Source organism: Cygnus olor, chromosome 8 (assembly GCF_009769625.2).
Source record: "Cygnus olor isolate bCygOlo1 chromosome 8, bCygOlo1.pri.v2, whole genome shotgun sequence".
NCBI classification, from domain to species: Eukaryota; Metazoa; Chordata; class Aves; order Anseriformes; family Anatidae; genus Cygnus; species Cygnus olor.
In genome coordinates, this window is record NC_049176.1 from 2,816,131 (window position 1) to 2,843,070 (window position 26,940).

Sequence of the window (26,940 nt, forward strand, 5' to 3'; positions counted from 1 at the left end):
TGGAAAACAACTTGTTATAAACAGTACATTCATTTTCATTATGCCAAGCAAAATACTTTTTTCCAGCAAGCAGGGAAAAAGGGGAGATTTGTATTTATACGGTGCTTTTCATAATGGTCATTGTTCTGGCAGATCTTCAAGTTAACTTGAATAGCTTGGTAATAGGGAAAGTTTTAACATGTCATTGACCTACCTGGTAAGGAGCTTAAAAAGAAGAAAACATAACAAGTGTGGCTGTCATTTTATTGTGGTTATTGGAGATCTGCATGACCTTTTGTTTTGTACTTTGAATGGAACGTAGAGTTACAGTTTTTTTCTCCTGTCTTGTGCTGGCATAATGCTGCACAGATTCCAGATCTCTAAATGTCTTCTTCAGTTTCATTCTGCACCTTTTTTATGTGTTGACCAAGTAGATTATTTTTAAGAGCTCTGCTGTTGGCCATAGTTTCTGCCATGGGAATCTGTGCCTGTTACAGTTTTCTTGAGAAGGATGACTTAAGCTCATATTTTTCATCAGTAACAGCAGTTTGCACACCTACTTGAAACTCTAAATTATTAACTTTCTGAGCTTGACCCTGACAGACGAGGTCTGTTTACAATTTCTACTGGTCAGCACTTGAGAGATGTTATTGTATATATAATATAATTTGAAGTGCTACACTTTGTTCTGTAGTAACCGAGACCTTGTGCTTTAGTGTGCAGTACCACATCTCAGTGTGTCCTCACTAAGCTGGAGGGGTCTTATAAAAGAAAAATAAATGTTGCCGAAAAGGGTTCCTTTTGTTATAGTTCAGTCCAGTGGCAATATCTGGCTGAGGTTCTTAGGTTCAAGTCACCAATGACAAAATATTTCTTGGAAAACCTTATGAATTTTGACATGTTCCCAAGTGCTGCTGGATGTATCTTCTTTCTAGATTTTCCAAATAGCAATAGGCAGAACACTAGTGTGCAGGGCTACACTGCTGGGGACGTGACCTGTTGATAACTGTGATTCAGAACATTCAGAAAATATTCCTGCTTGTAATTGCCTAACATGAGAGTCTTAATTACATTATCTATGGAGGGTTTTTTTTGTCAAAGTGATCTCAAAGTAAATATCGATTTCTTCATGGCACAGAGCTGTTTGGCAACTTTTGTTGGACATTTCTTCATTATAAATTCAATTGTGATAAAATTATGTTTTCAATAAATGGAAACGTGTTCTCAGTACCCTCCTATGAACATCTTCCAGGTCATAACCAGCCTTGCCAAATTAAGTACTACCAAACAGCAGTGAGGTTCTAGACCTTATTCTTTCTTCCACGAATTAGCACTTGGCTCAGAGACATAAGAGAAGCAATTCTTAGCATACCTATCTGTTTAGATTAATACAAGTTTCTGAAGAAGGTAACACCTGCAGAACTGGAATGAACTTCAGTATGCACCTTTTAGAACATACTAAGCAAATATTAAACATTAGTCCCAGTTTCTTGCTGTATTCACAGTAAATATGAGGTTGCAATTCGTATCGCTTAGACACCTGTTAGTGAACAAACAACTAACCTGTGTATATGTTCCTGTTAAGAGTATTTTAATGAAATGAAGGAATACGGCCCCATCCACACACTTTGGTCAGCATCAGAAGAAGATATAGCAGACTCCCTAAAAGGCGTCGCCAGCTGCATTGACAAGTGTTGCAAGGCTACAGAGAAACGAATGGCAGGGCTCTCGGAAAATCTGTTACCGATCTTACATGAGTATGTTCTCTACAGTGAAATTCTGATGGTAAGGTTTCCTTAAGGATTGCTTATGACAGTATATGAAGTTTGGCTTAGGCCACTGACAAACTCTAGAAGAGAGTTTGTAACTGATGAAAATGATTGTGCTATCACTGTTAACTGCCTTTAGTAAACCTGCACGGTACAGGATTGCTGTCCATTAGCAGAGAATCCGGTTTGTCCTGTTTCCCTTGTTAATCAGGCTAGAGGCACCCCTTTCAGATGAGAAAGGCTTGATAGTTCTGTGTGGCATGGAGCCAGTCTTGGTAGCAGTGCAGAAGAGTTTAGATTTTGCCCTCTGAAGAGAGCTCTGTGTTGTAGCAGAGAGGCTGGAACACAGAAAGGCTCGAGGAACAGCAGTTTAGAAAGACCCCTTCTGACACTGGTGAAATACGGACTCATCTAGTAACAGATTGTGAGGGGGAGGAGGACTGGAGAGGTTCTTTCCTTTTCTAGGAGATGTTCCTAAATTATGTTTTCTTTTTCTAGAAAAGCAGGGAACTTCCAGTCCCTGGGTCATTATATAAGCAAGTTTTAGTCTGTCATAAGCTGATGCTCTCAGTTCCCTTCACATACGTATTTTTCTTACACTTGGAGAGAATGTAAAAAATCTGACCTGACAATCAACATAATTCAAAAACTGACTTCAGCATGTCATCATTCCCACTCTGCTGCCTTCAGAAAGCAGAAATGTCTACAAACAAGCCTTTGTCTAGGATTTGCCATGCCAGCGCAATCTGCAGTATCTGTTTTTGTGTCTCTGCTGGTAGTCCTGCTCATACTGCAGTGGTTTCTGAGCAGGGGCTGAGTGTGCTATGGGTCTTGTGTAGAGCAAGACCCAAGTTAACTTGGCCAGCATAGGCCTTTGTTGGCACGGTGCACAGCATTGCCCATTTCTCCATATGGCTTAGCAACTGAAAGGTTAAGAACTACTGTGTCACTACACTGGTCACTACAGTGACCGCTGTCTTTAAAACAAATTTCACTAAAAGAGAGACCATACAAAATGTCCTGTATCTCACAGGCCTCGGTATTTAAATGTACATGCAGGCAGATGGAGATAGGCATTACTTTGCTTAAAGGTATGAAGAGATTACTATCTTGGCAAATTGCAGTATTTCCTCCCCTCCCCCAGTTCCAATCTTATTTTTCAGAACTTGTAAGTCTGTTAGCTGTGAGCCATCCCATCCCTCATGTTTTTGAAGAGACGTTGCCTTCTAGTTTGCAGTTTGGCTCACCCTTTCACAGGTGCTTGCTTTTGTGTGTAGCACAGAGAGATTTGTCTGCATAAACCACAGAATGACTTCCTGGCTCTTAATGCACATGTTGCAAGTTGCTGTTACTCACTGTTGGTTTCTTTTTTTTCCTTTTTTTTTTGTTTGTTTTTGTTTTGTTTTGTTTTTCTTAGTTGCAATTGCCTTGATGCAACACTTGCAATGCAGCATTAAGCTGCCATGAGGTCCTGTCTGAAGGAAAATCTTTCTCCACTAGCTCATTCCTCTTAAACTGCTGCTCTTTTCCTTTCATTCACCATGTTTGTTTGTTTTTTTTCCCTACAACTTACTTCCCTCTCACAGTATGGAGAGGGGACTACTAATCATACTAAAAATACAATGAAGGAAGTCACACACTAGTAAAACCTGCTTTCTAGGGTACCTCATCACAGGCACCTTTGTGTGTTGCTGCAAGAAGATAACGTGCAAACATGCAGAAGTTGTGGTCAGTACAATGGATTAGTCCTTGTATTTTCAGGTGTTGGGAGTTCAGCCTTAAACTGAGGAAAGAGATAAATTCATAGTTAAATATTTACATCTAGACAGGCTCCTTTCTAACTGCCTCACAGTGGAGACAACAAATCTAGAGAGTGTAACTGTCCTGCTGTGCTTCAGGGTACAAACTGCAGCTCTGAATTGGTTATGGGTCCACATACAATTATTTGATGGCTTTGTGGCAGGGTAGTATTAATTATTATACAAATTACAAAAGTATAATGATACGTATATAAAACACAGTCCCTTTGTTTGACATTGGAATTCAGCACTTGCCTATAGTTGCAACACATTATTATTAAAATTATTGTTTTTATCTTGTAACTTAAGAAATATTTGTGATAAAAATTGGCGTATAGTCAACAAAATAAAAAGAGGCAAAAGAAATAATAAAAAGATAAAGCACTTACAATATGAAGGACAGCTTTTCTAGACATAATTGTTTTGCTTCTGTGCTTACAGCTAAACATTTTCTATATTTATTGAAACAGAAGATATTCTAAGCTATTGAAAGGTAGATTTATGCGTTAGTATGTAGTGCTAAGGTAGTACTTGGAGTTGTCCCAAGTCAGGCTTGCCAAATTTTTCTAGTGAATATATGTTCAAAAGGAAACATGAAATATTATTTGAAAGTTCACCTACTAATTTTTTATGTCGTGCTTGTTAAAGTGACAAGATATCAGAGAGAACTCTGTCAAATAAGACAGATAGAAAAGGTAGAGCTGCTTAGGCCCTGTGCTGTTTCAACATGCCCTATGCTAGAGGTAAATACTGAAAATCTTTTTTGTATATGCAGAAGAAGCAGTAAAACCAGTTGCGGCAATGCACAGTAAAAGGAGGTTTTGACATTTGCAATTATGTATGTCCTGCTTCTGATGATTTTTTTTAAAAGGACTAATGCCTTGTAACATTTCTGTGAGATAAGCACACCTGAGTATGCTTTTACAGATGAGAAAACTAAGGCAAAGAGAAATTTATAAGACTTGCTCAAGGTCACATAGCAAATGAACATCAGAAATGGAAATTTAATCTGTTACACCATTCCTGTTTTGTAGTCTAACAAGTAACATTTCCTCCCCTTTCTAATTATTTTTTGACATTATGCTAAAAATCTAATACCTGTAAGACAGTTTTAGGGGAGGAAATAATTACATATACTGAAAATAGGCACACATATCAATGTCATTGCATCTATTATTTTTATGATAATTTTATCTGATTTTACTGAACTACAGTTGGCGCTTGCAGAATAATATTGGTTAAAGTCACAATTTCAATAATACCTTGTATACCATTCTTAGTCATTTATTCTAATTTGTATTGTAGCTTTTCCTCAAATAAGATACTTTTGATTTCACAAACTCATGTTGCTTTTTTAAAACGAATATATTGTAGTTTGAGTTACTACTAAGTTAACTGCTGGTGTAGTTTTTCTCATACAATTAGCAATGATACCGTGTCTGGCAGAGTCTTGTGGCATTGCTTTTGGATTTACCAAGATCTAGAAAAATCACATAAGATAAAAGGTAGGTATTGAAATATGAGTCCTTACTACCTGATTTTATTTTTTTTTAAAGGAAAGTACTTGTATCATGCCAAAATTCTTGAATTGTTTCATTCTGTGATCTTAATTTATTAAATTTCCAAATTGTTTGATGGTTTTCTGAATACATGGCTAAAATTTAGTGCGTTTTATTTAGTTAGTTAGTTGTTTATTTATTTATTTATTTTTTATTTTAAGGGTGTTTTGAAAAGGAGAGACCACATTCAAAGCGAACTCAATTCCAAAATTGATGCTTTAGCCAATAAAAAGGCAGACAAGGATCTGGTGAGTACGTCTCTGTACAGAATGCTGAAATATTCTAGGCCTTACTCTAACTGCAAGAGAAGAATCCCCTGAAGAAAGCGTGTCCTGTGAAGCCATGCTCTGTAACTGTATGGTGTCTCTGTATGTCCCATACTTTCTCTGAAAAAGCTTGTTCTTTGCAGCTGTGCATGCTAGGCAGAGGCAACCATGAGAAACATGCAACACATCAGTGGATAGGCAGCTGTAGCAAAGGACTGGTTATAATGGGCATCCATGGATCATGTTTTGTCAATACAGGCAGTGCTGTGGTTTATTTTTAACATTTCTCTTTACTTCCCCATTGGGAGTTAAGAGAAAGTAAGACTTGCTGCAGTGCTCTCATAGCCGCTGCTCTGTTGACATAGGAGAGGAAAAGGAGGTAGAATGAGCAAAGCCATTAGACATATTTAAAATGAAAAGCTCTCAATCCTGTTCCTTCAAGTTTCTGTCTTATTTGGTTATTTTTTAGGATTTTTTTTTTTTACTAGCAGTCGGACATCTTCATTCTAGTGCAGTGAGACCATACCTGTAGTAACTCATGGAAGCAGGCATGCTGAAAGCCACCAGTGAAGTTCAGTGGGATGACTTAAAGGAATTTTGGGATAAATTTGCACGGCCTCAGTGCTGGCCTGCCCACTGTTGCCACTGGCTCACTTCTGGCCTCAGCCTACTCTTGTGCAATGTCGGCACCAATGCTGGGACACCTTTTCTGCACTCCTCCGTTACCACCTATGCAGCTTAGAGCTATGGTGGAGAGCAGAACTGGCATTTTTTAAAATTTTTAATAGTTGAGCTCTACAGCCTAAATAATGTCCTTTTAGCCCAGTGTTAACACCAAGCATTATACAGTGTAAATAATATATAAAAATGACTAGATAATAATTACTGCAACTTTCTAGTATATCGATGGAGAAAGTCCTTGACATTTCAGACATTTTTTATTAGGGTTGTTGTAATTAGCTTTCATGTAAAGATGAGCTGTTTAGGTAGTTTTTGGCAGCTGAAGTGCATATTTTCATTTGATTTCTTGTCAATTAAATGAATAAATAAGAATATATTACCACTATCTAAATCTGTGATGTCTACAGTGTATTTCATAATTTGCCTCTGTGTACTGCAGTGGGACAGTCAGTAAATACACCTATTTTTTAAAATTTTTTCTCCTGAAGCAGAAATTCTGTTTACTTAAATTTTACTGCCTTTTTGCTCTCTCATCTGTTTTTGTTTCTCTGCTTCCTCAGCTGCTTCTCCTGTCCTTAGTTTAGGGATAAAGTTTAAAGCTCTTACAAAATGCGAGGAGGCAGAGAAGCCCCCGATGCTCGGAGCTGGGGCACAGAGGACAGGTCTTGGTCCTCTGCCAGCTGCAGCTACCAGCAATGCCATCGTATTTCCGTGCTGCCGGCTCCTCGCCCAGCCCACCGTGTCTCCCCAGCTGCTCCAGCCATGGGGCCCGAGCCCCAGGTTTGTCTCCTGGCTGTCCTGCCTGCCCCGCGCGGGCAGAGCACCGTCATGAAGGGCTTGGTGGATGCAGGCCAAATCTGTAAAACTGAAAGGTGGGGAGGGGGCAGCCTCTGGGCAACACGGAGAGTGGAGTTGGAGGGAGAGTGGAGTTGGAGGGAGCGTGGGGGCTCGTACGGTTTCCCTGGCCCAGGGTAGCAGGGATGTTCAGGGGCATCGCTGCAGCCAGGAACCAGCCAGCAGGGGTCAGAGAGATCGCTGGCTGCCAGGAGAACCACATCTGCTCTTTGCTCCCCCAGGTTTATAGGGAATGTCACATAAAAGGTGACTGAAATACAGTTTCTCTTGGAAATAAATTAACATGTTATATAACACTAATTTCACATTTATAGGAATAAGCAAAGACCATCTTCCAGCAAACCTTTACTTAAATATTTCTAGTCTCAGCCTATCTATAAGATATATCTGTCTATGCACTGGACAATTAATTGCTAAGTGAGGTCTCACAGTGGCTGTATCATAGACAGGTCTATTAGTTGCGTTGTATGTGAAAGCACAATATATATTAATAATTTGTTTTGGCAAAAAGGAGTGTTACAGGTCACTGCTTAAGTTATTTGTACACAGCTAGTTAGATCAACTTTTCAACATTGCATCCCTTTTATCAGTACTTCCCATTTGTATGGTTTGTTGGCAACTTGCTAAAAACGACTGCATTTGCACAGAGTGACTCAGTGATGAGTGGCAATTTCATACAACTTGTATAGCAGCTGGTCTTACTGCTGTTCACCGTAGGGAAGGGACATTGCCTGGCAGGACATGGCCTTTTCAGAAAGTACTTCTGGTATAATCTCATGGAGTCCTCAGACAAGGTGCATGCACTCCGTTTTCTTCAGCTGTTACAGACAGAAAGGAATAATTTTTCCTTTAGCATTGTATCGATCATACCATGTTGATTTGATATTGACAGTGTTTTGCTCCATAAGGAGATGTTTGTCCTTGCTTCCAGTAAACCTGGTCTTTTTTTCACTGTTTCTGAATTTCCTTGTTACAGCTCTGGTAGAAGCCTATAGATCACATGATTACTTAGGTGTTCAGATCTTTGCTTTATCTTTCCAGCCTCTCTGTTTCTTGATTATTTCAAAAAATGCTGTTGCTGAGACCTCAATTCTCCTTGCAAGCTCAAGAGAGCAGCAAGACAAATATCTGTTAGTCTAATCATAAAATCCTGTCCTCTGTAATTGAGTGGTGGCTATATCCTGAAGACTTTTTTCTTAATTAGAAGTTGAAGGCTTTTTGTATTAATGGTAGTTTGGCCACGGAGAGTGGTGTACTGCTATTTTTAACTGTTCAGGTAACTTTTAACTGTTTTCTGCATCTGCTTTTACTATGTTTTAATTTTTATTACATCTTGAACTATTTTGCTAACATTTGTAACCCGACTGATTTCAGAATGATAGGAGATTGGAAAAAAAGTCTGAAAAGAGAAGTACTATTATTGGAATTGGTGCCAAATGCTGAGTTTGGCTTTATTTGCACATTTCTATTCCTAGGCATACCTTATGTAGCTTCTAATGATCTCACAGACATCAGATTGAACTTGTCAGTGCAATCTAGTAGCCAGAAATTCTGCTGACAATGAGTGGCATGAATTCTAATCTTATCTGAAGTACATTTCCACCATAGATAAGGAACCTTAGACTGTCATTAGAGATGATAAAAGGCTGTGAGATCTTTAGCATTGGTCACAGCAAACATTACATGATTTAACAAACAGGTGGTTATACAACAGGAGAATGCAAAACATTCCCAAGGTCAGTGCAGCTGAAAGAGGCTGGAATCACAAATTAAACCTCATGAGATGTCAGGTTCATTGGTTGGAAAAAAAAATGTTTTGGAGCCGTGCTTTTCCCACCAGGCTTTTAGAACCAGCTGCTTGTAGTGCTTTTAAAAAGCCAAACATTGGCCTTCCACTCCAAAATTTAGGCAGTGAAGAAGGCAGTCATTCAGACAGGCACCAGATAGGCATTAAATGCTGACTTACAATTCTACTATTCAGGCTTGAAATGAAGAAAAGCAATGCTGGATCTATCACATTCTGAACAGATACTTTAACTCCAGGCTGAACAGGGTTAGTACCACCAAGCTGTAGGATTAATGCACATAGTAGATAAGAAGTCATGCTGTTTTGCATAGTGAGATACTGTGAAGTGTTGTGTCACTTACCGGGTAGTTCGGCTTTTGGGCCAAGTTCCTTTGGCTACAAGTCGCCCTGTTCGTGTCCATTAGTGCTCTGCCCTGGCAGTGTCTAGCTTACACCTTCTGGCCAGCTGTATGATGTCTGTTGAACATTGTGCTGTCCTGCAGGAACCACTGATGTAAGATTTAATTTATCGCACTAGCTGCCTCAGTGAGATCAGTGTAAGAAAATGGATTCAGGACCATATTTAATTGGTAGGATAAATTGTAACAATGTACACCTCATAAATCAGGAACACACTAGGTGGATTTGTAGTTCAGAGACCAGGGCATTCTTTGATTTCTGCTCTCATGTCAGCTGAAGAAGATGGTATTTATATTTCTTTTCAGCTGTGGAAAAGTAGATCTTAAACCTTTCTAGTCGAGATGAAGAAGTGTGGCATAACGCTGTCTTTAGACCCTAGGTCCAACCCTTGCCTTGATACAACACACAGTTTCTTTGGGGCTTTAGAGGGTGATGTTTAAACTGCGTATCCAGGTGGGGATGTAGAACAGTCTGCCTGTCCACATCACATCATGGCTACACCGTGGAAGAAATTCGAAGTTCCTGGAAAAGGCAAGACAAAAACAAACTGTAAAATAAATGTCTTAAAAGATAAAGAACAAGATAAGGGGAGGATGCTGCTGCCAGGACTTTGAAATCAGAGAAGTTCTTTAAGCATGTAGTCTAGCTCATTTTCAAATAAGAACATTTTTTCTTGCAAAAGCAGAAAAATTGATTCAACTCCCCTTCTTACTCTAAATCATCTACAAATATTCACTGTTTTCAGTATTCTGTGTGCATTCGTTTTTATAGTGTTAGAAGGAAAGGCAATTAACTTGGGACATGCCCAAGATACCTAATCCAGTTGTGTGTAATGTCTTTAGAGGTAATTCTTCCACATTTAAACTTTGGATTAACCTTTTCATATCAAATACACTGTTGGTAGTTGATGAAATTACCCTTGTCCGTAGTTTGATTACTAATCTGTCTAGATAATTGAATTTGGGCTTTTCAGTAAAGTAGAAATAATATTTTTTTCATTTTGTTCTTGAATAATATCCAATATTTTGTGAATCTAAAAGTGTGGCAAGTAAAATCAGTCTAGAAATAAAGGCCAATTAAAAATGTTTATTCATCTCTGTATTGTGGAATGTGGAAAAAAATCCATTCAGACGAAATTCCTTTCATTTTTCCCAGCTAAAGATTCTGTGGCTACTTTGAGAGGTGAAGGATTCCACTTTGTCAAACTTTGAATTTGCATCTGTGGTTTGGAAATTAAATATTTTATCTTTTCACTTGACCTTTCGTTCTTCCTAATGTTCTTGGAAGGGTTGTTTTTGGCAGAAGCAGTACCTCTTGTTATAGTGTGGCCCAGAGTCAGCAGTCAGTAGATCCCAAACAGTGGATTCCCAGAAGGTTGTACAAACTGACTGACTTCAGAGTGACCTTGATGACAATTTTATGCTGACTATATGGAGCGTGAACAGGATTTCTGCTGGGCATTGCATAGTGGAAATGTACACAAGCGTGAGTTACTTGGTTAAAGCATATGTGTCTCTTCTTGGCTTCAGGGACACACAAGAAACATTTATGAGCTGTCATCCTTCCTTGATACCTCCATAAATTTTAAGGATTGGGCTCAGGTTCTGTCACTGTTTCAGACAGTGTTGCTTAGTTTATTTCTGATGGCTGCAGCACTACCAGCTGTGGCACTGGAATGGTGCCCTTCGTGCATGGTTTAAGCTGGAGGCTGCAGATTGTACCTTTCCATATCCTGCTCTGAATTTTGATATTCCTGCATTCTGTGAATAGCCTAAGCATCCCCTGAAAATCCTGTAAAAGATTTGGAAGTTAATATCAATGACAGCACCAGCTGCAACTGATGAGCACTGCAGCACTGATGAGGAGCTATCCAACTTTACAGAGTTGTTATATGAGGAAAAAACAATTTGCCTGATAGCAGAGTACAAGGAAGAAGAGGAAGGTGTATGGTACCTGAGTTGCAATAGAAACAGAGTAAGGAGATCAGCTTTTCCTGATTGTTGTTGGTTATTGGTGGCATTTATGCCTGACTTCCCTAGGTTTGTCACAGAGAGTCTCTGTGCAGTCCCAAGGCACTGAATCGTGCTGTAGCTGCAGAAGATTTACTTCATTCTGCAATTGGGTGCCAGCCAGAACCAACAGAGCTGATTAAACAAATGACAATAGGTACAAAATTACTGAGAGGACTAGAAGACTCGTTAAAGAGAGACCCTCTATCTACTTACTGATTCCCATTAGCTGAAATTCACTTTGGGCATCTCCAGCAATTAGAAGAAAATAACGTCTGCATAGTAGCTGCCCTCAAGGTTTTTGATCCTGGATCCCTGTGAAAGAGTTCCTGCTCTGCAGAAGTCCTCTGTTTTAATTTCTTTCTCTACTTCTGTATTTCTGCCTTCCTCACATGGTCACACCAAGGTTAGTTCCACAATAAAAGATTGCAAGTTGACAAGCAAGAAATCAGAAAGTTTGTGTGTGTGATTTCTGCTGTATTCCCCCATTCTGATTTTCCCTGAGGTCATCAAAGGTTCTGTCAGGGTCTTCTCAGTTTTTCTGTCCAAATGTAATTTGTATAGTTGATTCTGCTCCAGTAAAGCCTTTTACGTTTTCTTTTTTTTAATGCATTACTGTCAAGTGCAAGTAAAGAGGTGCCACAGTCTGTAACTTCGCAGTCAATAAAAATACTTTCAGCAACACTTTAGTTACCATCTGGAATTTCTGCTATTAATATTTCAGAAATTGTACTGAGCTATTCATTAAGAACATAATTTAAAATTTATCCCTGGGAACTGATGTACTAATTGTAATACCAACCTTGGTTCTGCAATTCTGTTCATCTTACTGCACTATGATCACTTGTTTTCAATCACATTTGAAATCATGACTCTACTGATTTTTTTTCTATGTTTACAATTCATATTTAGTTCTCAGAAGAGATTGGGAAACTTGAAGACAAAGTAGAATGTGCCAATAATGCTCTGAAAGCAGATTGGGACAGGTGGAAGCAAAATATGCAGTGTGATATGAGATCGGCATTCACTAATATGGCTGACGATAATCTCCATTATTATGAAGAGGTAAAACCCTTTCTCATAGCATTTTTTTCATTAATTATTTCAGTGGAGAAATCAATGCACTGTATCTAAAGAAGATACTTTGCATCTTAGTTTGAACTTGTGTTAACTTCAGAATAAGTTTTTGTGGGCAGAGGGAGGCAGTTATCCCTAATTTGACATGTTTTAAGTAAAATGTATTTTATTTGTGACCAAGTGGTTGATCCTGAGTTCATCATCGACAGAGGGCAGTCTTGTTTTACTAACCACAAGAATTTGGAAGATATTTTTGGATTCAATGTCAGCTGCTATATTTTCAGCCTTTTGCCGTAACTGCATGAAGAAGCCCCAACATTTTACAATGATTTTGTATGAGGAAAACATTTAAATGTAATTCCTTTTCAAACAGCACATTCAAAAAGTTATTTCTCTAAGGGATTGTCATTCATGAAATAATCAGAATTTACTGCGATAAAGAGTATCAATACAATTTTGAGCGGTCAGTACAAAAAGCTTATTACACATTTTTATAAGATACACACGTATACAGTTACTAAATTAAATCTTTTTATAACTGAAACTTAATACTTTGGGAAGAAATAAAAATGGCTGAAATAAAATTTTAATTTCAACTCAAATGCCATGGCTAACATTATTGGTAAGAATTCCAAGTAATATATAGTAAGCAATAGAACTTGAAAACATTTAACAAAATCTCTTAAGCATTCTGTGAAATTTCTTCATAGGAAACATGTTGATTGAAGTGCTTATTTTGAAAATATCCCATATATCTTGAGTTTTTTTAAAGAACTTCTCTTTATATTGGAAAAAGGAGTACAGTTAGCTATCTATTAATCATAAATCAGTATTCTTCACAGGGGCATGTTGATATCTGTAACTTCAAATCCCATATTCTGAACTTTTTATGGCTTGACTATTAGCTTCAGTGTAAAATCAGTGTCCTGATTTTAGAAATCATTTTGTCAGAACATAATTGAAAAGACAGAGCTCATGATCATCAAGTCTAATTAATTAGCATGCAGCCTGTGAGATGCACGGACATTGACAATCTGTTGTTACATATAAAGATCAAAATATTTTCTGAAATCAGGCAGCAAACTTTTGGCATCCTCTCACATTTTCTTCAGTTGCTGCTGATCTTTGGCTTCTATATCATGAATATGTATGTTAAATCAATGCTAAATATACTGGAATGTTTTGTTAATGAATGATTAGCTAAATTAAAACACAAAAATAATTCATTTTATCTTTTTCCTGTCTAAAACTGCTTTTTTCTGAATTAGAATTTTAATTCAGAATGCCAAATCTCATCCTATACATGAAATTACTATCGTTAAGTCACAAACTGCAAAAAATGGTTCAAGTATTTTTGTAACTACTAGTGGTTTTCTTAAATAGCCTCTGAAATACTGGACAAGTTGGTTTATATTGAAACATTATTCTTTGTTGGTGCTTTTCTTACATATTGAAATCTGCATAAAATATTTTTGCTATGTGTTGATAGATCTAGAATTTAGAAAAAAATACCTTATCTTGCTGTATTGGTTTTAATAATAGTAAACATTATGCTAACTTGTTTGAAATGTGAGTGCTTATCATTTTGTTGTTGTTTTTAACAGAAACATTTTATTTTAATACTGACATTCAAGAGATTTCTGTAAAATTAATACTCAGTTTGGGAGTTTAAATCTAACGTGCGTGGTTTTTTTGGAGACCTATGGTTACTAACGATGGTTAATTACTGGTGAAATGATTACAGTCAGAAGCTCTTATATTACAAACTATAGGTGTTGCACTCCTGAAAACAGCAGAAAAAGAAACACTAGCATCTGCTTTCCCTGTTTAGAAGTAAAACCTCAGGAAGGGATTCTCATAATCCTTAGCATCAGAATACGGTTTTTATGCTTTCCATAAAAAACAAAATCCTACCTTAAACACAATCTTTTGAGTAAGAATCTTTCCTTTGTTTCTACAGCTGTGGTATCACCAATCTCTTTCTGTCTCTCAATGCTTCAGTAACAAAGGCAGTAATTAATGCCCAGTGTTCCAAATTTATAGGTGCTCTTATGCAGATCCATGAGAATGATGTCCTTCCTGGGATAATGTGCAAGATGTCTTATAATACATTTGAATATGATGCCATTTGGTACCCAGTGTTACCACAACTGACCAATCACTTAGAATTCCTGTAGTTGGTCTCAAGAGTTCACTAAGTTCTTTACTGCCTGTCCTTTTCTTCCAGAAAAGAGTTGAAAAATGGTTTAGTCTCTCTATATTCAAGACTTAAAGCCAGTAACATACTGTATTAAAAACGACTGTAAGTGCATTGCTAAAACAGGGAGGATTTTCTGAAATAATATGAAAAGGTTTTAATTTAAAAAGAAAGTCAGGACTTTACTCCAGTTTCTGAAGAAAACAGCATCATTTTGTTTGCCTTACAGAGAGGAGTTCTTGAATGAAGTATGTGTTAATGCAGTACCATTTATTTTACTGCTTTTTCCCATGCCTTAGGTATGACACAACTGTCTGAAGTAGCACAGCTCAGTTCAGAAGAGATGCTATCTTCTGAATGGTTGAGATCACAAACTGTCCACAGGGTGGAGCATAGAGCTGAGAAAGCTGCTTGTCACCGGGAGTCTTTGCATTAAGTTAGGTATAGATATTCTGCAGCTCCCTAAGGATAAAGCATTAGTAAAACCAAAACAAGATACAAAGGAGTAGTTGCTGTTGTTATTTAGCTAGGGTGTCTGAAGTCTTCCTGGTTCATACTAGCCAACAATCCAGGCAACCAGGAATGCTGAACTTTGGCTTCAAAGAGCAATAGTGATTAAACATTTACTACATTTTTCCTTTTTTTTCCCTCATGTTTACCATAGTCTTCAGGATATTTACATCAAAAAAAAAAAAAACATTTAATTTTCTCAGCAAATAACTTTGTTAACATATTCTATTCAGAAAAAAAAAACAAACACATCTGAACAAGTGGGTAGGTTTTGCAGCACAATCAGTACCAGTCAGATCTTGTAAATCTAGCAAATATACCAGAGTTTGGTTTTCCATTGCTTATAAAGTACTCTAGTAAATGCAGGAAGATTGTGGGTTGTGTTTTTTTTCTTTTTTTCATAATGTAGAATGATATTTAATTTATTTCTGCATTGAAATAACATGTTTTTCCTTGTGCAAGGATGCACCTTCTTTTAATGTGTAGCCTCTAAGTTTTTTTTTGCCATGTCAAACTAATCCTGTTTAAATCTTTGCAGATTAATCTGATATAAAGCTAAACTTATCTTTGATAGGGTAGTGAGATTCTTAATCGGCATTGACACAGCTTACTCTTTTCCAGAAATATAAATTTCTTGATTTTCTTAACTGTTCCAAACCTAATTTGGCTAGTTTCTGTGATCTACATTGTCATGCAGGCATAAATTGATCCAATAGATTCATTAGGTCAAAACAATACTCCTTCCCCATTGGAGTAACTTCCCTCTAACTCCAAAGCCTATATGTATCTGTCTAGTATAAGCTGTAGAAAAATAAATGAGATTTGTTGTTTACCCTGGAGGCCTCTGTTGTGATGCATTTAACTAGTCATTTGGTTGTGTACCAAAGTCAGCTGCTTATGCATGTTGATCACATCCTACTGTAGGAATTTAGGAATTCCCTACCCAGGAATTTAGTTAACAAACTTCATGTGATTTTCAAAAGCTCCCACATGGCTGAGCCAGTTTGTCTCTGTGAATGTCGTTTCAAAGCCTGGGTCCATCTTCGAACCCTCAATCATTTCAACCATAAAAGTTTCTTATACATACTTTTATGAAGGCTTTGTTGTTCTGTTTTTTTTGTTTGTGTGTTTTTGTTTGGTTTTGTTCTGTTTTGTTGTTTTTTGTGTTTATTTATTTATTATACTAGGAATCAGCATTTTTCTATTTCTATTGACTCTAGTTTTTGTTTCCTTGCACCCAGACACTGTGAAAGTGATTTTTGTCTCTCTCACACATGGAAGACTACATTTTCAGATTCTTCTCTAGGAAATGTTATCATAAAGGGTATTTTTAAGGTTTCAACCATGGAAAATTAGGGAACTGGAACAGAAACACACATGGCATGTGACACATTGCTTCTGTTATCATCCCTACTACATGTTCTATTTTTATATCTCCTTTTTAGTAAGATATGCAATTGCAGTATATGGAAACCTCTTGCTGCTATTTCTAAAAATGGTGTTGCAGAACAGATGTGTGACCTGCAGTAATAGTCAGAATATTTTAGGTAAAGTAGCCTTATTTAAGCACTTAATGTTTCATTTTGTATATTTAGGTTTTGTTATGTCTTCTGTGCAGCTTTTACAAGTAATTGGATTATGAATTTCAATCCTATGCAAACACATTTCATTTCCTGCATTTGTTTTTCTTTCTTTTTTTTTTTTTCCTTTCTGTCTCCTTTGTGAAAGCTGGCTGATCCTCTGTTTAGATCTCCATTTTTACCCTCACAGGAGAACCAAGTAAAATCATTCTGTAATAATGCTGAAGTATACATCACTAACAAAATGTCATTTATGCAGTTCATGCTTCACAATATAAAAAGCTTGAGCCTAAGGCACAGAGACCTAGTTTTGTCTTGGTATGGTTAATTATAAAACTTGTCAGCTGTAGCAGCACTGTGATGTCTGCCAGTGAAATGAACCACCATTGCTCTTACATTTTGGAAAATATGTTTTGGTTGCATAAATTAGGATAAATAAAAACCAAGTAACTTGTATACCTGAAAAAATGCTCTGCATCTTTGTCTGGAAAGGCTTCAGTAGATTATATTTATCTGGGTAAGCAACATAGTGTGACTGCATTTTAAGACATGCATTTTGGATCAGTATTGCAGAGATAATAGATAGCCATTTTTATATTCCAGACAGTATATATGATATATATATATATATTTTTAATTCACATTACTGAAATTACAGAATGGCAAGACATGAAGTTACATGGTATAAATTAAGCTGTGGTTCAGAAAAAAATGTCATTCAACAACAATAGACTGTTCAATGTAAAATTATTGCATAAGTTTAGCTGCACTGTTTGTTGACAGACTTGAAATGGCAGAAACCTGGTACTTTGGTAAGAAACATCAGCAAACCATGGGTTACCTAGTGATAGACTTGCCACGATTCTCAATAATACTCTATGATTTATATAGGTTTGCCAAGATGCCAACACTAATTTAAACCAAACTGAACCAAAGTCATATAGTTCTTTTGTTTGTTTGTTTGTTTTTTTACTTTTACTGACTACAGTGTTGGTGCTTCAAATCAAAACAATAGCTTATACAGTTATGAATACATTTTTCCATTAGGAGAGAAACATTTGTTGTAAAGACGACAGTCTCCCCCCAGCCTTCTGCCTTTCTGGTCCCATTTCTTTCTCATTACTCAGGGGAAAAAGGAATTATCTGTGTGTTTAGAAAAAAATGTTTTAATTTAACTTGGAAAGAATATTGAGTATACTACAGGAATCCATAGAGATTATGAAGGAACTGTGCCTGACTGTGCTTTCTGTTTGGAGGAGATCTTTGCCTGTAACTAAAGGGAGAGATTAAAGAAGGGCATAATTAATGTTAGCATCTCCCATGATAACACATACAATTACGATGCTCACACTGTGTGCTTGTCATTATGGAAAAGTGACCTTTACAGCTCACTCAGCATGTTGGCTAACATTTTGCATATCACTGAGCTGCCTAGGAAACCATATTTTGCTTTTACCGTAGTCCCACAGAAACAGCTTGTGACAATGCATATGTATTCTACTATTTTTTTTTCTTCTTTTTCTCCTTGGCTACCAGTTCTACAGAAATCTGTCTGCTATATTAATATGTATCTGTGTTCTTTTTTAAGTGCCTTGCTACATGGGAGTCCTTCTTAGCATCTCAAACAGTGGATCGTCATGGGGAAGAAGATTCTGAAGACAGGCCTTGAGTACTATCTCTGCTTGATCTCTACCTTTCCATGCAGTTTCTCCCAACCAAAGAAGTGCTTTATATGAGATCAGATATATTGTTAAAAGTAACTGTTAAAATCAGTGAAACGCAGGAAACCAGCTTATTGAAAACTCAGGTATTCTAGTCCTGAAATACATTTTGGAACATGCTATATATTGCTTTATATTGCTTAGTTGTGATTTTACATATTTTTATGCAAGTGTTTGCATACAATTGTTTTCATACATATTGCATAACTTGGATATAAAGTATTTTAAATATGTAAAAAATAGCTCAATTTTAATAAAAAGTTTAATAAGAAAAGGCTGTCTTCATTCTCCATTCTAGTCTTTAAGAAGTATTTTGGTATTTTAGAGCGCTTGTTATATTCTCTTTGTTGAGTAATTGCCTATATTTGTAAAATTACATAGTGTAGACTTCAAGGAGCAATTTAGGATTATTTTAATAGATTGTTCTAGTCACCCCATGGCAAAGTGGCATGGGAAGATGCTGAACCTGTTCTGTGAGATTAATACTGCTTTAAAGTCCTGTTAATTCAGTTTTCAGTTCGCAGCATTTACTTGTCTATTAAGCATCTCATCTGACCTTTTTAAAAAGATAAAGAAAAATAAGTTTAAAAAGATAAAGAAAGATAGTTCATGAAGCAGACTATTTCTACATTGATATGTTTGTCAAAGCACTGATCCTGCCAACCCAAGAACTTTGGAGTTTGCCGGATCAAGGCTGATCGATAGCCTTTTACTCCCACATCTGACCTGCCTATAATGCTCAACTTCTTCCCTCTTTGGATGGCTGGTATGGAAGTGAAAGAGAAGAAAAAGGAAAAGAGAGTTTTGCATTAAACTGATTCACTAGTGCAATATGCATTGAAGTATTCCAGTCATTATGTATTCCAGTCTATTGTGCCGGGTCTGTCTGTCTGCACTTCCAACTCCTGTAGTTGTTCTCCTTGGCAGTTACGGTGTGAGCAAGCCTGAGTTTGAGAAGAATGAGTGCCAGCCTCACCATGGCTCTGGCCTTGTGAAACAGCACGGTGCCAGCCTTCACCTGGTTTTGGTGATAATCTGTGACCCTGCTTTTGTCATTCAGCCAATGACTGCAGTTGTTCAGCACTCAGCTGCTCTTGGGTGGCTGTGAACCTGTCCAAGCTGGACGGACATTCAGCTGATGAGTCATTTTGTGCCTTCGATCTTAAGAAATCTAGATTACAAGTACAGCCTTTTTAGCAGGCCTTACTTTTTAAAGGGAAGACTGGTCTCATGCTGCCCCATGAAGCGTTAATGAAAATTCAGATCAATCTCTTTGAGCTATAATATTATAGCAGGAAAGATGCTTGTGAAATCCTAGAGGAAGCTCACGTCTCTCCCAGCCTGGAAAACTCGCAGGAGCTTGCCAGCTGTACAAACCAGAGGCAAATCAGCATCAGGATGGAGCTGGGCCGTGCCACGGGGTGCCCTGTCCAGCTGTGCTGGCAGCGGGTGCTCACAGGAGGCATGGAAGAACTGCATGGCAGTTCCATGCTCTTCATCCAGCATATCCTTGATGTGATTATTATTATCTTTTTAATGTCAGAGCTTCTATCAATGTGCCTAATAGCAGTAAATGCCTTTCCTTTTTTTTTTTTTCTTCCATCTAACTTTTTAGGATTTACCATGTTGAGTATGGCTTCTACAAAAGCCATTTCGTATCTGCGCTCATCGTTGCTGCTTTCCTCTGTATTTTCTCATTCTGCTGCAACCAGTGGTCAAAATGCAGGCACACCAGAAATGTCCACATTGCCATAATTATGCTTTGATTTTTTTCCTCATTCTTTCCTATTCCTGATTTATTTTTTAAAGTACCAGTGAATGCTAAGCTGCTATTTCATAACATTATGTGCTATTCTGAAGGTTACTAAATAATTTAATTTCCATCAGTGTGCATTTATAGGAGAATTGGCTTTTCCCCAGTGAGCATTAATTTGCATTTATTAATTCTGAATTTTGCCTACTGTTTTTAGCTCCTAATCTCTCAGTAGTGTACAGTCCTATAAACAGGATTCCTACAAGACAGGCAGCAGTAACACTCTGAATGACAGAGAAGAGAAAGTTCAAGAAAGTGAGCCTGAACAGGCTTACCTGGAAGGATATGAATGTTTAAGTGTAACAAAAAATTAAATAGCATGCCTAAGCTCCTCTGAGAAAAGGCAATATCTGTTTAGTTGGGATGGGAATACCAGAGTCCATTGCATTGATTTTTACCTGCCTGTTCTGCCAGAGCAGAGAGCTGTTCTCTAAGGTGTTTGGAAATCAGAGCACTAGGAGAGATTTTGCATCCTTAGTAAAAACTGGGCTGCAGTTCATCATGTTCAGGCTTTATTTTTAATTTATTTTCCTCTTTAGCTAGGCCATAAGTTATGGGAGAAGACCCACTAGTTATGTAGAGGCTTTCTTGTGATTGAGTTGTTATTTTTCTGATTTTCTAGTAGCAGTATCATGGAAAAACAAGGTCTATTGTTAAGTACAATCAAACGTTCTCTTTGTGTTGTGCAAATAGTTACTATTTTAGAAAACATACTGTGTCTTTAGCCCTATTTCCAATGATTGTTAATGTTATGGCGTCTCAACTTCCTTAGGCTAATGCTTAGAAAAAGCTTAAACTATTCTTTCACTCATAATCAACCTGCTTATACTTTGGATTTTCTTTCTGCTGTTTTCAGATAGCTTTGTACAGACTGTTAGAGCCCAACCACTTAAGATGATTTCTGAAATGCCAGGAGTCTGACTAAGAATTCAACTTTTAGCTGCTTACAGCAAAAAAGGTTCAGTCTGGACACCTCTATTTTCCTTCTCCAAATTTGCCCTCTGAAATTAAACACTGAAAAGGTGATTCTAATTGTCTAGAAAAGAAGCCAGTGTAAAACCAGTGTGAAGTCTTAGTGTATCTGTCTGCAGAGAGCCCCAAACAACAGCTCTGAGTGCTAGAAAGTTTCCCATCCAGCACAGTGTGGTTTTAGTTCTCAAATTTACGTGAGAGCACTTTAAAAACGTTATTGTTTTACTGTAAAACAGAAAATTCAACCTGCACCTCCAGTTTCCTAGCTAGGTAATCACCACCTAGAGAATATATAACTGCCACAGCTTACGAGTTTCTTCTGGCAACCAGAAGCAGTGGTTCATAATGAGTTTTATTGATATCAGGTCTTCAAGACTTGTTACAAGTATTTGCCATGACCAGTGAGTTCTGGCGGGCAGAAGGATGCCCAGGGAGGGGGTGGGACCGCTCTGCAGTGTCCCAGATGTACCTTCCAGAGGTTTCTGGGCCCAACAGTTCCAGTTTTTGCAGTGGTGCCTTTTTTTGCCCACTACCAGAAATAAGAGCATTGGTAAGTTGTCATGAGTTACTGGTCAGGTAATTCTGCCCATTACAACATTTTGAACTTATGTACAGACACTTGGAAAGCACTAGTCAAATGATTATTTAAAAGAAAGAAAGAAAAAAAAAATAAAGAAAAAGCTGCCTTTTCCTCTGAACTCAGCATGCAAATCTCAGCTACTGGTTAACCATAAACAGCTTCCTCAGACAGTATTGTTGCTGCACGGCCGGCACAGCTGCCGGGTTTACTTTCTGTGGTCTGTGGCTTGACCATAAAGAGGAAGATATTCAAGACACAAGAAAAGGTCATTTGTTGAGAATATGCATCCTCTTTCTATGCTAGTGCTTCATATCTGCAGCCTATAAACAATGCATTTCTCTTTTCTGTTAGATTGAAAACACATACAAAGAAATGACCAAAAGGCTTCTCAGCGACCTAACAGGAGCTGTCACCAGTGCAAACTGTCACTAGCAAAGGTAAAGCAGAGACTGCTTGTACTGGTAAGGCATCGGTGGCTCACGGCACTGAATGGTTGGCAATGGTGGCCTGGTGCAGACTCCATCACTACTAGGGCTGAGCTCTAAAAGAATGTCTTTGTTTCAAGTATAATGGGAATAATGATGAAAAAATGATGTTAATTTTCCTACAGGCAAAAAGCTCTACTTGGAGTTTTAAAATTTTTGATCTAGACTGTGACATGACGCTGGGTTTTCAGCAGGAATAATTCCTGTGATAATTGTATTGCTTACAAGGTTAGTTAAGGAATAAGCATTGTTATGTCTGCATTAATAATTAACCAAGAGTTGCAAGTAAGCCATTAACTGTCAGATCCAAACTTCCTTGCAATCAAGGCAATGTTGATGTCGTGTAGTGGGTAGGATTCACTGGTCCTTAAGTGTTACAACAGTAAGCCAGCTTAAACGCAACTGAGCTGCCTTTCTGAGCTAACTAACTTCTTTATTCAAAAATAGGTGGTTGCAGTATGTTCTAATGGGAAATTATTTAATCCTTAGCATTAATGTAAATAAAGCATCTCACAAGGCTCTTTTGCAAATGATTTTTTTTTTAATTATTATTATTTGAACTCTATAATTGTGTTCATTTCAATCAAGTTAAGCTTTCATGAGGTGTTGAAAACCTTGTCTCTAAAATGAGAGCTGAACAGGAAGCTCTATATATGTACAAATGTCACAAAGTTTCTCACCTTTACATAGAGAACTGTTTGATCACTCAGTTACAAGCCAAAAACAGTTGTCTTGAGCAACAGCACCTCTTACCCAGGAGCCCATAAGAATTGCTGGGGCCCCACAAAGCTTGTTCTGAGCCCGTAACACTGCTGAGACTGCCTAGATGAGCAGCAGCTCATTGAAGTTTCAAGATGCTAACGCTTTTTTTCATCTGCTTGATACTTCCGTATACCCTGTCTCTACATATATCTCAGCACAAGAGTCCAAAGCTTCTAGCTAATAAAATCGAAAGAGGGAGGATTATGAGGTTCCCTTTCAACCTAAAAAAATTAAATTCTATGAATCTATAAAATAAAGCAAAAATAGAGAGTAATTCTATAAAGAGAAAAACCATTACGGGAATTTAGTACATTATTTCCTGATTTTGTCCACTACCAATACCTTTTGCAATAAACAAAAAACCTGGCAGATACTCTTGTTTGCTGACAGTAATGGAAGGCTAAAGCAAGGATAGAGAAAGATTTAATCCATTTGCAATTGGGTTCAAGACAAAATAGCTACGTCAGAATAGCTCTCTGGAGGCTATGTGCTCATTCACTAACAGGACAGTACGGATTTTGTAAGCAAATTAATTGTGACAGCTTAACATAGTAAAGTCAATTGTTCAATATTTATTGGTGCCTTTCAGCATGTCATTTCATTCCTATGAATATTTTGTTACCACTACATTGCATGGAAGAAAAATAATGGAGAAATACAAAAGGAGAGACGCAAAAGCAGGAAAAGCAACTAATTTTGTATTTTTCTGGGATGACGGTCATGCACTTGTTAGAGGCACACATTTTTAGACTGCATGCAATTCTTAGAAGAGTTTAAAAATATAATACAAATGTAGTTGTGCCTCATTTTTTTCACATATCAGTACAGCTAATGAAGAAATATAGTTCTGCTGAAGACTGAACGTAAAATCTTTTTCTTATTCTAGCCTTTTCTCCATTTCTGAGTTATTGCTGAAGGAGACAGACTCTCAATACAGAAATGCATCGGCTCTAGCCAGAATATCTAATATTCTGGGTCAAACCAGCAAGTGTTACCCAGCTCCTGTTAGAAAATCCACAATTTCTTTTTTTTCCCACCCTCCTCTTAACTTGCCTTTCCCTAAGAGCTGCAGAGCCGCTTCCTGCAGCTCACGCGCTGCTTCCTGCTCTCAGACCCAGCTCCTCTCCCAGGCTTCACAAGGGCTTTTACAGCCACATTCGGAGAGGGGATGAAGATCCCTGATGGAGGCCAGGGGCCTGCTGTGCCAGGCCAAGGAACTCCTGCCTCGCCGAGCTGCAGCACTGCTGCGGGCTGAGGGACAGGCTGAGGAGCAAAAGGATTGCTCCCGTGCTTGGTCGCATTGCTCAAGGGAGATCACGGGTCATGCTATGAAGATAGAAGTCTGTACATATATATATATACACATTGCAGTCTATACATAGATTCGGCAATATAGAAGAGCAGAATATAGGATGGAAAGAGAAAAATATCTTGTATACGATTAAAGGATATTTGTTTTAATAGTTTAAATTACATTTAGCTTAGTTTTTAACCCCTAACTCAAAATGCTCTTGTTCCTTATTTGTATGGGTTGCTACATACACTGAATGTGTGTTGCATCTGAAGTTTTAAGGGTTGCTATGGGAATTTTAGCATCCCTGCTCAGAAAGTCATCTGCACTTTGACAAAGCTGATCATCATTATTGCTATACATAGTCATCTGCCCTTAGAATCACTTACAGCTGATCTTTATGGAAAGCAATATTATTTCATATCTGGTTTTTAGTGTGTCATCTCATTTATCAAAAGTATTTATTTAGAACAACGATATTGCAAGGTTGTGAAGATTTTCCTTGGGAGTCCCTCTCCAATAACACAGACCCAGATATTATATTGTTCCAATTCATTATTTGTCTACAGCTAGTTTATAGCATGCATGTAGAATCACACATACAACTCCATAAAATGGCAGCCAAGTGTCACCTAGCACCACCATGTTCCAATAAAGTCAGCAGCTGACATTTAGTTCACTCATCTGTGTGGAGAGCTGCTCAGTGCAAGAAATATTTCATTATTAGCTTTAGCTTTTAAAAAATCTGAGACCAGTTCAGAGCAGAATTGAGTTCCCTAAGTAATTCTAACCATGCATATGTATTTATATTGTGCTTCTTGTTTTTTGCTCTTTTCATTCGTTCATTCTGGGATACATGAGTATTCCTGATGTGATTGCTGACCATTCCATCATTATGCTGCGATCCAGAATCCACAGAAATGAATGAAAAGACCAAAGACTGTGTTCAGCTGTTCTAATACAGTCTCCCAATTAAGCAACATTCAAATTATTAATAGTATTTGGGGAAAAAAATGCTCATTAAAAAGCAACTGGAGCGGAAAAATATAATCAGTACCTTGACTTCACTCTTATATTTGGTAGTGATCACAGCATTTTGCCTTTTGTTATAAAAAGGCTGGGGGGGATTTGGGGAGGGCAGCATTTTCCATTGTCTCCTCTTAAGTATCTCAGCTGTTTTCTAGCAGTAGCAACGTGTTTAGAAGGAAAGCCATAAGGCGTTAATTATAGGGCAGTATAACAGCTACAAATGCATATTCTACTGCAACATGTTCTCCAGAAGGATGTAATCAATTCACACTGTTTTTGAATGATGTTTCATATTGTGATCTTGTAAACAGATCTTAAAATAGCCAGTTTATAAAGAAAGCTAAATCTCTATAATCAGGAGAGCTTTTCTTTTCTTCCAAATTAACCCTAAAAGAAAAGTAAGAAGATGGAGGTACAGCAATTTGATTTTGAACCCCCTACTGAGCTAAAAGAATGTGAATAATTTGAAAGGGCATTTCTGTTGTTGTTTTTTTGTTTGGTTCAGGTTTTTTTGTTGTTGTTTTGAAAAGTGCACAGCCATTAAACAACATATGCAGCAACTAAATGTGGTGTGTCACAGAGAAAATTAGAATGTTTCTGTAATGCCAAATGGCCATGAATTAGCTAGGGTAGTGAACAGTGAGACATTGCTTTGGAGTTCAGTGAAAGAACAAGAAAACAGAGTGGCCACTGAACCAACTTTTGTTAACCAAGGTGTCACTTGTTTTTGTACCATAGTCCCTGTCTCCTCTGGGAGACAGCGACTCGCCAGCAAGATTGAGCACTGCTGTCAAAAAAACCTGATCAACGTGCTTAAGAGTTTCCATATTTGCCACATATGAGGGTCATTTTGTGTAGCCAGAGCTTCTCATCTCAGTCTCCCATGTCCCAAAACATCAGATGAGGATCCTTGTCTATCTTTCTTATCATTGCTTTACAAAGACAAGTTCATAGGTATGTTGATGAATAGGGCAAGAAGGTACATCTATATGGGAAATACTAAGTCTTTTTATAGTTATAAGCCCTTTCAATAAATGCCTCTTCTCAAGGGACTGGAAGTATTAGAATTCCCTACCAAGTGTGTTCATCTAATCTCTTGAAGTTGATTAGGACACAAAGATATCCCCATCCTGTGGCAGAGAGCAAAAAAAAAAGCTTCTTACTTTTCTAATTCTTCAACAAAATACACACAGTAGAAACAAGAAAGTCTGTCAGGTCTATTGGTCTTTTCTGTTTCTTAAGTTTTATCATGTATGTCTGTAGCATATGGGTATAACTAATTACATTTTCTGAGCAGATGTGCAAAAGATGGATTGATATGCCAAGGCTGGGAAATGTCCAATGAGGAGGAGACTGGTTCACCCATGACAGATTTTGTAAATGAGACATTTATGGAAATGACGAACATAAAACATCTATTTCATTTTAATATGTTATTCTTGAGGTCATAAGAACTATTTATAGACACCATTAAGTGGACCTTATTTTATTGAATTAAATTCAGAGATGGCATTTATCAGCGTATGCTCCAAACATGCAGGAGCCCAAGTCCATTGTCAATGGGGAAAATGTGTAATGTGTCTCCATTTCCATTCCACTTTTAGAAAAAATAGTGTTTTTTTTCTAAATCTGTATGGAATATGTTATTTTTTTAAACTTGCATCCTCTCTCCTCTCTTCCATTTTCTACTTACTGTTAAAAAGGAAGGTAATTAGGAAGGGATTTGGAAGGGAAAAAAATGTTAACTCCCTCTCTCCCCAAATTTTTTTTTGGCAAATGTTAAGATGAACAGATAAGACT

The 26,940-nt window shown here is 37.5% G+C and overlaps 2 protein-coding genes across 7 annotated transcripts in view; one reads left to right on the plus strand and one right to left on the minus strand.

Annotated features, from left to right (window-relative positions):
• Nucleotides 1-18,482, plus strand: part of SNX7 (sorting nexin 7) — a 42,676-nt gene extending 24,194 nt beyond the window's left edge. For 4 of the 6 annotated variants that reach the window (XM_040564808.1, XM_040564811.1, XM_040564809.1 and 1 more), the window contains 4 exons: nucleotides 1,565-1,764; nucleotides 5,268-5,354; nucleotides 12,036-12,188; nucleotides 18,076-18,482. In XM_040564808.1, the coding sequence (XP_040420742.1) occupies nucleotides 1,565-1,764; nucleotides 5,268-5,354; nucleotides 12,036-12,188; nucleotides 18,076-18,156 (521 nt within the window). In that variant the 3' untranslated portion in view covers nucleotides 18,157-18,482. Of the gene's footprint in view, nucleotides 1-1,564; nucleotides 1,765-5,267; nucleotides 5,355-12,035; nucleotides 12,189-14,696; nucleotides 15,080-16,352; nucleotides 16,455-18,075 lie in introns of those variants that run through there. The other 2 variants (XR_005821857.1, XM_040564810.1) reach the window with 2 other exon arrangements.
• Nucleotides 5,858-26,940, minus strand: part of PLPPR5 (phospholipid phosphatase related 5) — an 84,843-nt gene continuing 63,760 nt past the window's right edge. The window contains exons 6-7 of the transcript XR_005821858.1: nucleotides 9,057-9,636; nucleotides 5,858-7,726 (exon numbers count right to left, since the gene is read on the minus strand). The gene's annotated coding sequence lies outside the window, so the exon portion shown is untranslated. The remainder of the gene's footprint in view (nucleotides 7,727-9,056; nucleotides 9,637-26,940) is intronic.